Source organism: Protopterus annectens, chromosome 5.part0 (genome assembly GCF_019279795.1).
Source record: "Protopterus annectens isolate FY-2018-M chromosome 5.part0, PAN1.0, whole genome shotgun sequence".
NCBI lineage: Eukaryota > Metazoa > Chordata > Ceratodontiformes > Protopteridae > Protopterus > Protopterus annectens.
The window spans coordinates 1639617717-1639635198 of NC_056735.1; the positions used below are offsets into that span (position 1 = coordinate 1639617717).

Below are 17482 nucleotides of genomic sequence, written 5' to 3' on the forward strand. Positions count from 1 at the left end.
CCCCAATATGAGACTGGTTCAAGTTCAAGGTACCCTGATACTTCTAGCCAACTCTTGCACTTTTTAAGGTTTCTCGCACATTTCCCTTTGGAAAATTGGAAAAGGTTTTACTGGCAAAGTATCTCTATGACCTTTATTGTCAGAAGAATGAAAAGCAGAGTCCTCTTCTGCTTACTGTCTCACTTTTTGTTGAATAAAGATTTTTATATCCTCTTTGTCATGTTCATCATCAAAGCATTTCTTTAATCCTCCACAAAAAATTATCTGAAGACAGCTGGGTACATCAGCTTAAATCTCACACCTGCCTCTCAACATTCCTTGATTGCTGGCATAAATTTGCTTCTCTTCTGCCTGGTGTACAGTGTATTATCATTTTCAAGAAACATTTGGCTGTTCTAGTTTTACTACTTTGCCCTTCTACCACATTTTTTCAGGATCAACTATTTTTGTTGGTATGATTCCATCTTTAGTAATATAGGTCTTGGCTGCTTTTGCATATCATAGTTTGGAGCATACATTTGATGTGCTCTTTCAGTTAACAAATCCTGCTGTAGAATAGTAGTCCAGTTCATTACCTATACCTTCATAAAATTAATACAGCTTGTTCCTTCCAGTTTCTCTGTTACAACAAAACATTCAATGTTTTCTCTGTGTGCTCTGTCTTCTAATTACCATTTTTTGAAACAGCTCTTCTTGAGTAGCCTCATATTATCCAGCTTCTTCTTCATTTTAACCTTTGATTTTTGCTGTTTTGTCAGTTCATCTGAATAGCTAGTTAAGGCTTCTTCTATTTATTCCAACTTTTTGTTATTTGAGTTGATATATTGCTTCACTGTTTCAGTGATTTTAATCACATCTGAGTACATTTGATTTATTTTTCCCTCTAAAGTACTGGAAGACATCTCTTGAACCAAAACTGAAGTTTGAACTAGTTTTTGCTGAACAACTGCAGAATCCTTCCCAGACAGTGGATGGGATTCATAAAGGTTACCACTAAGTCTACACTTAGTGTAGCCTTTCTGAGTGAATAGACAGCATAAGCAGTGTGGTAGGGATGATCTTGAATACAGAAAGTATGCACTAAATGCACACTTAGTGGTGTATGAATCATTTATTGAATCCCAGGGAATATTTTCTCTTCACCTTTTTTGATTGAATTTCTTAAAGGTTTACCATTTTTTTCTTTGCTGGCATTCAGGCAGTGCTGATACTAGCCAGTAACTGAATTTTACCCCCCAAGTTAACAATTTTGATGGCACTCCTTTTCTCAGTTTCTGTTTTCACACGGGGAGACCTAAAGTCAAGTTGTTGATCAGTGTGCAGACATCATGGAAGTGTACCTCAAGCAAACCAGTCTACCAGTATTTTTCCCAAAGTTCTCTAACAAAACGGACCATACTATACACTTACTAAATGTTCATCATCAGCTCAAGTTTTTTATTTACACAAGACTAATGATATCTGAAATTCTGATCAACTCATCCTTGCCTTTTAAAAAGCTAAGTTGGGTCAAGGAGTCTCCATGTAACACTGTACAGGCTGGTTTACAACTGTATTGCCTTCATTTATGAAAATAATGGGACTGGCCTTGCATGGCAAACCAAAGGCTCATTCTACCTGAGCATTGGCTACCTCTTCTGCCTTTATGGATTGGGTTCTAACTGGTGAGATTTGTGCTGCAACTACCTGGTCTACTCTTTGCACCTTTGTGTGTCGCATTACAAGTTGGATGTACAGTTCAGATCCCATAAATCCTTTGGCTCCACCATTCTCAGGAATATCCTTCCTTGAAATCGGTGGGTTTTGGTGTAGTTTATGAATCTGTCCCACTTGTTGAATATGATGAAAAAACAACATTGGATATGAATGTTATCTACTTACCATAATGCAGGATCCAAGTATTCTTCTTTCATCTGGTTCAACATCCCTTCCTCCATGCTTCCCATCCTAAATTGTCATTCTCTGAGTTGCAACCAGATGGCTGGATCTGACCATTGGCCTTGTTTCTTGGACAACCTTTCTGTCTTCTCTTATGTTCTGTTTGTCTGATAGGGTGGTGAGCTATGCCTGTTTTATGTTTCCTAGTAGAGATTTCTAACTGTAAACAGGTAAACTTGATCTGAGGTAGTCTGGGGACCAGGAGAATTATGGGTAAGGAGTGGAGTCAGAGCCCTGCTTCCAGGCTCTTAAAGTGCTGAGATCAGATGCAGTTGGATCTGATAACTCAGTTACTGAACTGGACAGAACAAGACAACATGGATTTAGTTTTCTTATAAGTATATAACCTTTGTATTCTGAATTAACAAGGCAGGGGGTCTCCTTGGTGTGAAGTGGAGCACGATAAAGAATCGGGTCTAGATAGCATAGATTACAGTATTCAGACATACTGGAGGAGAAGGAAAGAGAGATTGAAGAGCATACTGGTGAATTAAAAATGCAACATATCTTCTCCCTTTATGGAGGCTTTTAAAATGTATGCACCCTCAATGTTAATGCAGAAAACTGAAAATGTTCTTGAGTTTCTTTTATTGATCAATGTCATGATGCATTTATTTGTAATTTAATTTTCCTGCTTTGTACTTAAGTCATGAAATGTGTAATTGTAGATGTATTGCAGCCAAGTGAAAGTCTATTATTTACTTTGTTTTGTTGGTTTTATTTCTGCAGGACCTGTCTTACTACCTGAACCTCTGAAGCCTCAGAGTGTGAGCCCTTTTCAACCTATTCCTCCTCCTCCAACAACACCTAGACTAAGTGAACCTTTCAAACCTGTGGCACCGGCTCCGTCAACTCAGACGTCATTGCTGCCAAACTTAGAACTTCCACCTCAGAGGCCTCCTCGTAGCAAATCTGCCCAGCAGTTGTCCTCTCAGTCAGTTTCTGCACAGCAGCAAGTAAGTAAAAACCTGTAAACAGTCAACAATAATCCACTGTGTTTTGTCACTGTTTCATTAGTGTTTTTGTTAAGGTGTATTTAAATAACAAGCTCTGGACCCCACAAGAAGGTTTTCAAGGAGCTTGTATCTTTTAAATTTTAGTTTAAACCTGTGATTGCCTGCAAAGATGTCAGACTTATTGTTAAAGTTGTCTGATGAGTAAGCCATTTATAAGGAAGTTGAGGGCATTTCACAAAATAGTACCTCAATAATGAAAAAATTTGATATAAGATTATTGTAAATTCTATCCCATTTATCAGTTTACCATTCTTCCTAGACACGTCAAGAACAACATGACATTTATTCCACCTTTTCTAGGTGCTTATCTTTGTATCCCCCCCAAATATTGTCTTACATTTTATGTTCCATGGCATGTCGTGATTACCTTTGGTGTATAACTTTTCTTATTCCCTCTTAAAATGTAAGAATTCATCAAAAAGATAGAGAGTAAATGAGCAAAACTAACTTAAACCAATGTCACTAGATCCTTTCATTGTTTATTTTTTCCTGCTCATTGCACACTTCAGAAAACAGTGCTCCATCAGGTTAGATATTGCATTGCAAAGCGTTTCTACTAAACTTGTCTTTCTCCCAACAAGCATTGGTGAAGTTATTATGGTGTGGCTGACTTTTGACAGGTAACAGTATCAATGGTATGGTAATGGCAACTGTCTATATGCTGGTGCGAGACATTTCAGCATTTGAATTTATTCAAAAGTGGAACCTCTGAACATAGTGGATATAACAACACAAAGGACAGTTTTGTCAAAAGTAGTGGGGGAAGGGTATTTTTGTTCTGCGATTGCTGCAAAATGGAAGTTTTTTACCTTTCTTGAGAGATGCAGCAACTTCCGAGCTCTTGTGATTGATGTTAGGGTGCAGAGGCAAAATCATTCCAAAACCAAACAGGATTCATTGGATTGTGCTTAAATTTAGGATGTCAATCCTTTCTTGAAAGTCATACTATTTCTGTTTTGGGTAATGCAACTATAAATGGGGGAGACTGGAATGCTGTTCTTGATTTCTTCTTAGATTGCTCCTATCCCCCCAGCAAGAATGCATCTCAGGTTAAAGATGGTAAACTTTTGCAAGCCTTTTTATTGCAAGAAAATTTAGTTGATGGTTGCCTTCAAATAAGTAAGTGTAGCTGTACTAATTTCTCAGTCTTTATATTATCCTCCCGTATACATTTTTTCCTTTCTTCCTTTGATGTTTTACAGTATAGTAAATTTGACTTTTCTGTTTGCCCTTTCTCCGATCATTTAGCAGTTGCCTTTGGTATGTTACTGAACCTAAAGTTATATACAAGGAAAAGGAAAATATTATCAGAATGGTTTAGCTGAAGTGAGTTTTGTGAGGAGATTGCCAAAAGCATTAAAGAATATTGGAATGGCAACTACAATAGTGCTGTTTCTTTTAGATCTAAATGGAGCACATTCATGCCTAGTATATATGGCTCCATTATTCCCAGGCAAATTTCAGCCAAAAAAAGTTAAACAATTCAAATACAAGTATTAGATGAACAGTTGATGACGGTGCATAAATTATTTGCCATTAATTATAATAAATATATTTTGCTCTGGAAAAAATTGGATGAGAAAATAAAATGTAATAGATTATTTAAAAGTGTAGATCTCACGGTTTTTAAATGCCTGTTTATGTAATGATAAAATGGCAAAGAACTGTCATCAGTATGCAAGCCTATTTCTTGTAATAATGCTATTAAAAATTTGAACGCTTGATGGAATTCAGACTAGTAAACAAACAGATCAATGAAATATTAGATCAATATTTTACTGAATTGTATTAAATGGCTGCATAACCAAAAGAAAATTAATGAATGGCTTTTAAATATTCCATTTAAAGTTTTTAATGATTTTAAAATTGAAATCAGGGATATTAAATAGTTAAATCATGTAAATACAATAAAAAGAAACAATGAGCCTGGTCCAGACAGATTTATAGCCAGATTTAATGTTCAGTTTCAGAAATTTTCACACACCTTAGTTTATTATTTCTTATTTATTATCTAGTCTGGGTTGGAATATTCCTGTTTTAGTGCAAGTAGCTGAAATTTTATTAATTAAGAACGAGGGTAAGTAAGGCTCTTTACTTGAATATTATTGGACTGTATTTACATTAAATATCGACTATTATAATAGCGAAATTCCTAAATCAAAAAATATATCTCACTTAAATGGGATCCTTGATACATTCCAGGTTGGTTTCTTTGGTTTTCTGCCCAAGTCACTCTAAGCAGCAAGCAAATCATCTGCTTCAGGCATTAATTTGCAATGTTAATAAAATAAAGGATGTAGCAATCTAAAGCTTTTAATCTGTTAGATAAGAATATATACGGCAAGAACTGGAATATTATAAATTACCAAACAGATGTGTACAATAGCACTTATGCCTTTCAGAAGATTAATGGGCAATGTACTGATACATTTGAAATTAAAACTGGGGTTAGGCAAGGTTGCCTGCTGTCAGCTGCAGTATTTGCAATTGCTATTAATTCTTTCTTAAGTTAAATTAATAGTTCAATTACTGAATTGTATATTAAATAGAAATCAATTACTCATTGCTGATAATACTTTCTTATATCAAAGAGTTATGCTCAGGATTGACAGAATATTAAAGATATTTTTTTACTAAGGCTAAATATACAGTAGACTACTATATTAACCATGGAAAATCAGAAAGGTTAAGTTTTATATGCTGCAGCTTCGATACAGCATTTCAAGGATGCTAAGCTTCGATATAGCATTTCAAGGATGCTAATTTAGTTCCTTCTGTACAAGGTTTTATGTTCTAATTATTTACTGTACCAAATAGTATCATGATATGATTAGGAATAGATATGAAAATACTTAAATTAAGGTGAAAAAACAGTTTTTTTTTATAGTCAATACAGTTTCTATGATTTGTAGAACAAATATTAAAATTATTTTCGTCCAGTGTTTGTTTTACCAATATAAAATTTATTGGTGGCTCCAGTATTGGCTTGGTGTAGTAAAATGGAAAGGATTGTTTTTCTAAATTCTTACAGAGAAGTGGCTAGCCTTGAATCCCATGATCAGTCTTATGTGCCCCTCAAGATTGGGGAAGGTGCCAATGCCCAGTGTGGGGTATATTGCCACAACATGTGCATTTATTAATGTAATTATGATTACATATCAGGATAAAGGTATTTTTTATAAATTAAGTCAATCATGAAGCTTGATAGATGCTTACTATGGGTATTAAGTAATAATACAGTATTGGATTCTTTTTTCATATCTTCTAAACCATTTCAAAATGATGTAGTTTTGCTCATCCTTTATTTAAATTTACTTGGATGAGTAGGAAGATTATTGAGTTTTCTTTTTCCTTATACGCAAACTTGGGTTGATTATATTACAAAAAAGATAAACATGCCAAAGATTAGAAGAAAACAGTATAGTAAAATTAGTCTATATTCAATATTAACCATGAGAAAATTGACTTTTGGGGTAAGAATAAATTAATATCTGTTACTATCTTTCCATACAAGGAAGTTGAAATGGGAGACTGAAACTAACCAGAATTTTATATTCTGGCCCATTGGAAAGATAATGTAAGGAGAGTATGGTCTGTTCATAAATCCATTAAAATATTTCCATTCAGTATAAATTTTTATGTGGCATTCATTACTCACTCCATAGAGTGTATATAATGTATCATGTTAAGTTGTCTATCTCGCCTTCATTCTTGCTGGATGGGTTCGGAGCCGACCTCGGCTCCGACTCGGCCACTCTAAAAGCTCGAGAGTTGGTTCCACCGGCTCGAGGCTCCCCTTATATCCCACAATGCTAGGCGAGAGTTACCTCAGATCTCGTTTGCCTACAGCTTGAGGTTGGTTGCTTCTACGGTTCCTGGTGAGTGTTAGCTTTTTCTTCAAAAGTTACTCTTTTTCCCTTTAACTTTAATTCTTCCTAAATTAGTGTAGAACATAGATCCTTATCCCGACCCTAAATTTTCCCGTTTTCTTACTAAAGAACCGTTGGTTCTTCCCTTGAGCCTTGGCCTTCCTTCCCTAGGAGTGTTTGTGTAGTTTACTTTAATTTTTGTACTTAATTATTAGTATTTTACTAAAATTGTTATTGTTTTAGTATTACTAATTTTTACTGACAGGGTATAACTGTGTGTTTGGGTGTGTGTTAGTGTACACCTGTCAGTTAGGAAATGTCAAAAGAAGCAAGGTCTCTGGATTCAAGAAGTGTGATGCGTGCTGTCAGAAAATGTCTCTGACAGACTCACACTTCTTGTGTCTATTGTCTGGGGCCTTTGCACCTGCAGGACTCCTGTGCTGTGTGCCATGGCTTCAGCCCCAGGGTCCTGCAGGAGAGAAAAAACAAGTTGATTCTGAGAGGCTTGTTGAAGCCAGAGGATTCCCTGTCAGTTTCAACAGGGAAGCCCTCTAAGGCATCGAGGTCTTCGGCTCCGGCTTCTGAGCCGAGACCTCAGGTTGTTCAACCTTTGCCTTTATCGGCTCCGGCTGGAGCCGATAAGACTCAGTCCACAGTTTCTGTGGCTTCCTCCGGTCCGGGCGAGGTTATCGAGCCCGTGTCGGCTCCGACAAGATCTTGAGCCGACAACCAGAAAGAGGTCTAGGTCACCTTCTCTTGGCTCCGTTCATTCGGCTCCAGGATCTCCCCTGCTGTCTGAACGGAGCCAAAGGTCTCATTCCTCTAGGTCATCGAGGCTTTCCGATCATGACCTTCAGAGGGTGGTGAGTCGACTACTTAAGTCCGAGGCACTAGCCCAGATGCTTCAGAGCCCGACTCAGCAGTCGGTGCCTGCCGCCGTCCATCAACTCTTTCCTCCTTCGACTCTCTTGAGTTGGAGCGGGTCGTCGGAACCGAGACTGTGGTCACCGAGCCGAGACAATTGTCTTCGGCTCCGTCGTCGGCTCCGTTTTCTTCCTTGGAGGAATCTCGGCGCCGGACCTCCCTCGTCGGCTCCGGGGGGGTGAGTGGCATCGGACCCTTGTCCGACCCCTCTCCCTCTCGGTGCTTGCTGGTGAGTTCGGCTCCGACATCGACCTCGGAGCCATCACTGTCGGTGCCGAGGGGATCCTTAGCTCCTGGAGCGGGGACCTCTGGCTCTGCCTGACAGGGGTGCATTCGAGGTCATGCGGAGTGTGTTAGAGCCTGGCTCTACTCCACAGTCAGCTCCGTCAGCCCCTCCTTCTATGCTGCCTCAGGGTAAGTCGACTCACTCCCTCATCCCAGACCGCAGAGAGCCAGCTCCTCAGGAGCCCCTTTGGGATTTCATCCTCTTCGAGGCCTCTCCTGATTTGGCAGAAGAGCCTCCTCGGAAGAGGAAGTGCAAGAGGAAGCACATTGACTCACCTGAGTCTATCACGTGACACAGATCTGGATGATTCTGAGGGTTCCCCGTTCCCCTTCTGAAGATGTCTCATTTGCAGACATTCTGGAGATCCTGAAACAGAGGGGAAATTGGCCAGCCCTCAACCCTTCGGAGGACGAATCTGTGTATCTTGAGGCGTTTGGATCTCGTCCTTCCACCTCCTGGGTGTCCCCCTTGACCCCCTCATGCAGGTGGTTGCTAAGAAGGCATGGGCGGCTCCTGATTCAGTGGACCCCACTCCCAGGAGACCCTCCAAATTCATCACAGCTCCATCAGACAAGCAATTTTTATCAAAAGGAGTTTCTGTGGATGCTATGGTGATAGCTGCCGCCACAAAGAAGGAACTGGCTGATCCTTCAGTGCCTGTCCATCCACCTAACAAGGAATCTAGGTCCATGGATAGGTACGGAAGCGGATGTTCTCCTCAGCGACATTTACCATGCGTTAGCTGAATTACCTGTGCCATTTCACTCGTCTTCAAAGGGACTTGATCAAGGAAGCGAGTGAAATGTTAAGAACCCTACAGCTGCGGGTTTCAAGAGAAAATGAACACGCAGCTGGCTACCCTTAATTCCATATCCAACTCCTCCATGCGCCTCCTCTCTTATGCGGCCAATGGAGCGAGCAGAGCCGCAGGGACAGGGGTAGCCTTACGTAGGCACGCCTGGATGCGGCTATGCAACTTTGCGGAACCTTTCAAGGCGTCTTTCACGAACTCCCCTTTGATGGATCATCTCTTTGGTCCTCAAGTGAAAGAAACCCTGACTAGGTGCGAGACTGATGGCAAGACCCTTTCTGCCGCGAGTCCGTTTTCTACTCCTTCTAGGCCTTACCCCAAAGGCCAGAAGGGTGGGAAGATGTGGTTCCGTAAACAATCTCAAGGGACTTCGCCTGGCGACAGAGTCGTTTCCTACCAAAGGCAGAGGTGGGAATAACAATGGTAGACGCCCTAGGGGCAGGGGGGGTCCGCAGAACCAGGGCAATCGGGAAGCTTTTCCTGACAAGCCCTTTCAGCATCCCTGAGGTGTTGCCCGACTGCCCATCTTCGGAGGCAGTCGCCGGAAGATTGTCACTGTACCCAGAAGCCTGGCTAACCCTGACTCAAGACAAATGGGTACAGTCCATCATTTCCGAAGGCTATTCTATCCCCTTTCTTCGTTTTCCAAATCAGTCAAAATCCCTTCCAGATGTTCCACCCGCTCAAAGGGATATAGCAGCTTTGGAAATTTCAAAACTGCTTACAAAAAGAGCAATTCAGTTAGTGCCAGCAGACCAACAAGGATCCGGAATCTACTCAAGGTTCTTTTTAGTTCCAAAGAAAACAGGGGACTGGAGACCGATCTTGGATCTCAGTGTCTTGAACAAATCAGTCAAGAAAACAAGATTTCGGATGGTCACACTGCAGTCCATTCTTCCCCTTTTGGGCAAAGGAAACTGGATGTGCTCTATAGATCTTCGGGATGCGTACTATCACATAAAAATGAACAGACGCTCCAGAAGATTCCTCCGCTTCAGGCTGGGAACCAGTCATTTTCAGTTCAGGGCCCTGCCCTTTGGTCTCACCACTGCCCCCCGGGTGTTTACCAAATGCATGGCAGTGGTAGCTTCTCACCTGAGACGACAAGGATTCCAGGTGTTTCCATATTTGGACGACTGGCTTCTCACAGCTCCCACCAAGCATCTCCTTTTGATGGCCAGAGATTATACTTTTCGCGTTTGTCAAAACTGGGTATTTCAATAAATTGCGAAAAGTCTGTTTTGTCGTACTATTACCTACATAGGCGCAAATTTAGATACTATAAACATGTCTGCAACGCTAACGAACCAAAGGATATCAGACATTCACAAATTGGTGTCACTTCTTCTCAACAACAACAGAGCCAAAGCCAGGTTAGTTCTAAAGGTGTTGGGAATCATGGCAGCGGCCATACCTCTCCTCCCATTGGCCAGATACCACATGCGGATCCTTCAGTGGATGCTTTTTTCTCAATGGTCATACCAGGAACTTCCAATGTCTCACACCATTATGATCACGCAAGCGTGCAAAAGCATCTCATGTGGTGGATGTCTTCCCCCCAGCTCCTGTCGGGAAGACCATTTGTTCCACCTCCTCCGGTTGCTACTCTGACAGCGGATGCCTCCCTGATCGGGTGGGGGGGGCATTATCAGGGCAGGACAGTCCAGGGCACATGGCAACCAAGCGAATGCCACTTGCACATAAATGTTCTGGAGATGAGAGCAGTGCTTTTAGCGTTGCAAGCCCTTCAAGACTCTCTTCCTTTGGGAGCGATTGCAATCCAGACACACAATATGTCTGTAGTGTGGTACATCAACAAACAAGGCGGCACCAGGTCATACCCCCTGTGTCGAGAAGCACTCAGACTCTGGCAATGGGCGATTTCTTCTCAGCGTTTTCTGATAGCAACCCACATCCCCGCGAAGTCCAATCACATTGCGGACAAGTTGAGCAGAGCTATACTCATGCCTCACGAGTGGTCTCTGAAAGACTCTGTAGTGAGAGAGATATTTCTCAAGTGGGGTCAGCCTTGCTGCGATCTTTTTGCTACTCCCCAAAACAGCAAGTGCAGAGAATACTTCACTCTATTCCCTTTACCAGGCCAACCCAGCAGGGCCGCTCTAGTCCAAGTTTGGCCCGGGGACTTCTGTATGCATTTCCTCCTTTCCTCTGATCTCTCAAGTAATACAGAAAGCTATCGCTCAGAAGGCCTCATTGATCCTCATTGCTCCTTACTGGCCTCGACAAGTGTGGTTCCCCTTTCTACATCGTTTTCTCTTGGAGCGACCGTGGAGTCTGGACCTAGTTCCAGATCTTTTGATCCACCAATCGGGTCAGTTTCATCGCTCCCTCCCCTCTCTGAACCTCACTGCTTGGTTCCTCCAGTTCCAACCGTAGCCAGGCTTCCTCAATTATCTCACTCGGTTAGAGATATATTGATAGCTTCCCATAAATCTTCCACTCGAAAGATTTATTTGAGTAAGTGGAAACGTTTCTCATACTGGGCACAAGGAAAGGACATAGATCCTTTCACCGCTTCCATCCAACTAGTCCTTGATTTTCTAGCTGAACTCTTCCATGCAGGTTCATCTCCATCTACTCTTAAGGTTCAATTGGCAGCTATTTCTAATTTTCATGTGGGCATTTCTGAATCTGCCTTAATGTCCCACAAACTTTGCAAAGCCTTTTTGAAAGGAGTTTTTCTTCTCAGACCTCCTATAAGAAATCCTCCTTCTCCTTGGGACCTAAATTTAGTTCTTGCTTCTTTGATTCTTTCCCCTTTCGAACCTGCAGCTTCATGTTCCTTGAAATTATTATCATGGAAAACTCTCTTTCTGGTGGTTATCACATCAGCTAGAAGAATTTCAGAACTTCAAGCACTCAGTTGTCGATGTCCTTCATGGATGCATCTGCAGTCATAACAGCTGGGTTGTCCTGTCGTCAGGCAGCCCGTCAGTCGGCCGGATTCCAAAGTCCGGGTCCGGCTTCGGCTGATGTCGCTCTTCATCCGACGTCATCTCTGTTGGACTTCGGGTATAAAGGCATCAGCCGACGCCATCTTCCTCAGTCTTTCTTGCGGCGTGGCGTGAAGCAGAAGCTGTTCGCAAGTGCGGTCGGTCGGATCCAGAGATTTTCTACGAATACTACTTGAAGACTTCTAAAGCTAAGTACCCGTTGGGGACTCTTTCTTGCCTCAGCCGATGTCAGAAAAAGTTAATAATTGTTTAACCTGTGGGAAACAAATACCTCATAAAGATTTCCATTCTTACTGTCTGCCTTGTTTAGGCCCAGCCCACGGCGTAGCAGCCTGTTCGGCCTGTGCTTCCTTCAACCCGACGAGCGGCCGGGTCGGAGTTGCAGAACAGTTTTTCGGTTCTGACTTTGCTTACAATATGTCGTCGAACCTCCGACTACACTTTCTGCCAAAAGCATGAAAGACCCGACACTTTCGCGGTCCGGTTTCGGCTGAAACCACGCTTAAGCAAACGCGAGTGTCTCGGTTTCGGCGAAACCGAGAAAACTGATCTAGGTACAGCGAATCTATCTCTACTCTTGAGGCCCTGCTACAATTCTTGAATCGGCCTCTGAAGCGTTACCCACTGGCGTATCAGACACCATTCCCTGGATGTCTCTACCCCACGTGGTGCTGCTAGGCCTCCAGCAGCCATGTCCATTAAGGCCTTCGCCAGGGCTAAAGCAGCCAAGTCTACCAAATCAGTGCCTGTTAAACCACCCTCAACCAGGCCCTCTTCTAGTTCTCAAATGCTCTCCTTGGCAGAAGATTTGATTTCTTTAATTAGAGGATCTCAACCTCACCCAGACAGGGCCTCTCAGCCCCAGATAAGAGACCTAGGGCAGAGCCCCTGAGCCAGTGTCCTCTGATGATTCTGCAGATGAATCCGACATTACTGACCAGCCAGAGGCCCCTTTCTCTAATTTTGAGGATTCTGATGCTGAAGAATCCATTCAGCTGCCTCCCTCCAGAAGAATTCTCCTTTGGGGAAACCTTGCATGCCATGCGAGAGCAGTTCCAATGGCAGCAACAAGAATTCTCAGATTCCCGCAAAAGACTTAGAACCTTTCTGCACCTTCCACAGCACAGGCCCTTGGCTATACCTCCTGTTCTTTCTCCGGTAGATGGCGCTTTAATGATGTCTGCTCTGCTCCAGACTCATTACCCCCAGCCCTGCCAAACCAGACAGATTTTACAGGGTACCTGACACTCATCACCACCTTTACAAGGCCCCCCTTGCAGACCCAGAAACTATATCCCAGGGTCCCAAGGCAGTTGCAGCGACCATAGCTAAAACCCCTACTCCTTCTGAAAGGGAAGCAAGGGCATTAGACAGATGGGGTAAAAAGTATACACTTCAGCTACTCTCTCAGCTAGAGCTTTAAACTGCCAGTTTCACATGATACAATACCAAGAGTTTATGCTTGATCAGCTAACTAAAAATTAACCACTGATGAAGCTCTTGACAAGAAATATGTATTAGAAATGGTAAATAACATACAACAGGTTAGTAACCATTCCTTAAAATGTGGCTATGATGCACTGGAGGCTTCATTTAGATCAGCCATGACTGGCACAGTGATAAGAAGGCATGCATGGCTAAAGGAGCAAGCTCTACCAGATCATGTTAAAGCAAAATTGTTAGATGCTCCTATGGATAAGACAAGTTTGTTTGGTGCACCTGCCCAGCAGGTTATGAAGAAAATGGAAGAAAAGGCAAAATCAGTTCAAACTGTTAAAGATTTCCTGCAGGTTCAACCCCAAGGTTTAGCAGGAACTGGCCTGCCAAAATTGGTCCTTTCCTGACTCCACAAGATTTCAAAGGGGAAGGAACAGGCGTTCCAGAGGCAGAAACCAAACCAGAGGAAGTGCCTACAGAGGGCGACAGTGGCAAGGTAACAACAGAGGCACAGACACAGCCACTGCCACTACTTCAACACAGCCACAGTGACTTACTCCTAAAACCGCCTACCAGGGAGCAAATAGCAGCCCCACTAGGCGGAAGGTTAACTTTATTTGCAAAGAACTGGCACCACATAACAAAAGACAAGTGGATTCTGCAAATTATACATCAAGGTTACCGATTCCACTTCCACACTATACCAGTCAAAAGAGGAATGCCAAATCTACCTCCAAATCAAAAAACAGAAGCTTTACAACAGATAATGGAGTTAGCAAACATGAGAGCTGTGGAAAAAGTGCCTGCAGCAGAGCAAGGAAAGGGGTTCTACTCCAGACTGTTCCTAGTTCCAAGAAGGGAAAAAAGTTGAAGACCAATTCTCGACCTGTCCATCTTGAATACATACATCATTGTCCCAAAATTCAAAATGCTGACCCTACAGCAACTTCTTCCCATGCTGGGCAAGGAGTGTTGGCTGGTAACTCTAGATCTCAAGGAGGCATACCTGCACGTCCCTATTCGACCAATCTGCAGAAGATACCTCAGATTTCTTGCAGGATCAGAGCACTATCAATTCTCAGCATTACCTTTTGGCTTATCTACTGCGCCCAGAGTATTGACAAAATGCCTGGCATCAGTAATGCATATTGCAGACTGCAGGAATTCATATTTACCCATACCTGGGCGACTGCCTGCTACAAGGGACAACAAAAGCAAGTTGACAACAGATTTGCAAAGGGTCATTTACTTGCTACAAGCACTGGGATACACAGTCAATCTACAAAAGTCAAGACTGATACCATCCCAAACAAGGGCATTCTTGGGAGGCGGAATTGGACACAGTGAGACAAATGGCATTCCTAACTACAGAAAAACAAAAGAACTCCCTCTTTACTTCTTGTCCCTAACAAAGCTGAACAAATTAACAGCAAGAAAAGTTCTGCAGGCCTTGGGCTTCATGGCATCATGCATAATTTTGGTTCCATTTGCCAGACTACATATGAGAAAACTACAGTGGTACCTCACAGATTTATGGTCCCAACACAGACACAGCCTCGAAACAGAAATCCCACTAATTCCATGCTTAAAACAGGAGTTCCTATGGTGGGCCCAGGCATGCCGGTCCAACCCAGGCCTTCCTTTTCTCAGATGTCAAGCAAGCCAGAGCATTACAACAGATGCTTCAGACCTAGGATGGGGGGGCCACATGCTGGACAAATGCGTGCAAGGATTGTGGACTCAGGATCAACTTCACCTGCACATCAACCTAAAAGAAATGCTGGCTGTAAAACTGGCTATCCAAAGTTCAGACCATTTCTCAAAGAGGGCCAGCTGTTGATAAGGACAGACAACACCACAGTCATGTGGTACATCAACAAACAGGAGCCACTCATTCATACCCCCTATGCAGAATGACTTTGGAACTGTGGACCCTGGCACTCAGCTACAACATCCAGCTGCAAGCAATATTTGTACCAGGAAAAGAAAATACTCTAGCGGACATCTTAAGCAGGACCACATCAGATGCTCACGAATGGCACCTGCACCCGGACATCTTCAGGACCATTACAAAGAAGTGGGGAATGCCTCAGATAGATCTATTTGCATCTCCTCACAATCACCAACTCAAAAAAATTCTGCACAAGGACATTTCACCCACTAGCATGGAAAGTGGATTCGCTCTCCTTCAGCTGGAAGGGCCTAACAGTTTATGCATTCCCACCTCTCCCTTGATACACAAAGTACTCCTAAAAATCAAGGAAGAACATCCAAGGATAATCCTGATAGCTCCAAACTGGCCAAGACAACACTGGTATCCACTACTAAGGAGCTTGTCTCGAACAATATGTGGCCAATACCCTGATGCCTTTGATGCTAACTCAGAACAACTACAGCACCATACATCCAAACCTGAAAACCTTACAACTGACTGCATGGAACATCACATAGCAGCAGCTAATCAGAACTTTCCCAAAGAGTTAAAGACATTATTCTTGAAACACGCAGACCTTCAACAAGAAGGAACTACGCTGGAAAATGGAAAAGGTTTGTCAGCTGGAGTTCTGAAAGAGGAAAAGATGTGTCAAACATAGATATGCCTAACATCCTGGAGTATCTGGCGAACTTCTCCATTCAGGCCTGTCCTACTCCTCCATCAAGATACATGCATCAGCTATTTCAGCAGAATACAGCTTTGATCCACCTGTTTTTCACACCTCTGCTCAGACAATTTCTCAGAGGAATCAAGAATGTAAAACCTCCAAGAAAACCACCATTACCAGCTTGGGACTTAAACTTGTACTAGAAAAGTTGACACTATCACCCTTTGAGCCAGCAGCAACAGCAGACTTACAACACCTGTCATGGAAAACTGCTTTCCTACTGGCAATTACCTCAACAAGGAGGGTTTCAGAACTACAGGCCTTAATGGCAGTGCAACCCTTCCTAATCTTCCACCAAGATAGAGTATCCATGAGGACTAATCCAACATTTATGCCTAAGGTGGTATCCAGAGTGTCTTTAAACCAGGCAATCCACCTACCTACCTTCTTTCCCAACCCACAAAACAGAGGAAAGAATACTGCATACCTTGGATGTACATAGACAGCTACGCTACTACTTGGACAGAACAAAAGCAGCAGAAAGACTGACCAACTTTTGTGGCCTATGCAACAGGAAGAGGGAAAAGCTATTTCCAAACAGACAATCTCCAAATGGATAGGAAATTGCATACGATTCTGTTACTCCTTCCATGGAAAACCAATTCCACAGAACATAAGACCTCATTCTACAAGGGCAACAGCCACTACCACAGCCTTCTTCACGGAGTGGCTACCAAAGACATTATTGAGGCTGCTACTTGGACCTCCGTGCATACATTTGCCAAGCATTATAATTTGCCTCTATATTCCAGATCCCGAGCAGGGTTTGCCACTGCTGTACTGCAAGGGATCCTAAACACACCATAATCTACCTTATCCTCCTCCCCCTAGTTGGCTATGGTATTCTACCCAGCTGTTATGACTGCAGATGCATCCATGAAGGACATAGTACAGTTTTGTACCTACCATAAATGTAGATGTCCGAACTGGATAGCATCTGCAGTCAGGACCCTCCTCCTTCCCCTCTGAGGTACTCCTAGGGTGTTTACCCTCCTAATAGCTAGCTGATGGGGGGGAGTCTTTTATGGTGTATTTGTTTGTATATATGTACATACATGCTTATTTTGTGGTTACCTCTATCCTTTTGGAAACATTGGCATCTATCCAAAATATTTTAGCCTTCAGGAGGGCTTCTGGCATCTGGGGCAAGAAACACTGAGGAAGATGGCGTCGGCTGATGCCTTTATACCCGAAGTCCAACAGAGATGACGTCGGATGAAGGGCGACATCAGCCGAAGCCGGACCCGGACTTTGGAATCCGGCCGACTGACGGGCTGCCTGACGACAGGACAACCCAGCTGTTATGACTGCAGATGCTATCCAGTTCGGACATCTACATTTATGGTAGGTACAAAACTGTACTTTCTCCTTATCTCTTGTTCCATAAGGACAGAGTTTCCTTACGAACTAACCCGTCCTTTTTGCCTAAGGTGGTTTCAACATCAAATCTAAACCAATGCATTGACCTCCCTGTCTTTTTCCCAGAGTATTCAAATAGGTCTGAACAAAAATTACACTGCCTGGATGTTCATCGTCAATTAAGGTACTACTTGGACAGGACGA

At 42.8% G+C, this 17482-nt stretch overlaps 1 protein-coding gene across 1 annotated transcript in view; it reads left to right on the top strand.

Moving 5' to 3' along the window:
* The window catches only part of SYNJ1 (synaptojanin 1), a 2168218-nt gene that overhangs the window by 1918063 nt on the left and 232673 nt on the right, over nt 1-17482 (top strand). The window contains exon 31 of the mRNA XM_044071423.1: nt 2668-2894. Coding sequence (XP_043927358.1) covers nt 2668-2894 — 227 coding nt within the window. The remainder of the gene's footprint in view (nt 1-2667; nt 2895-17482) is intronic.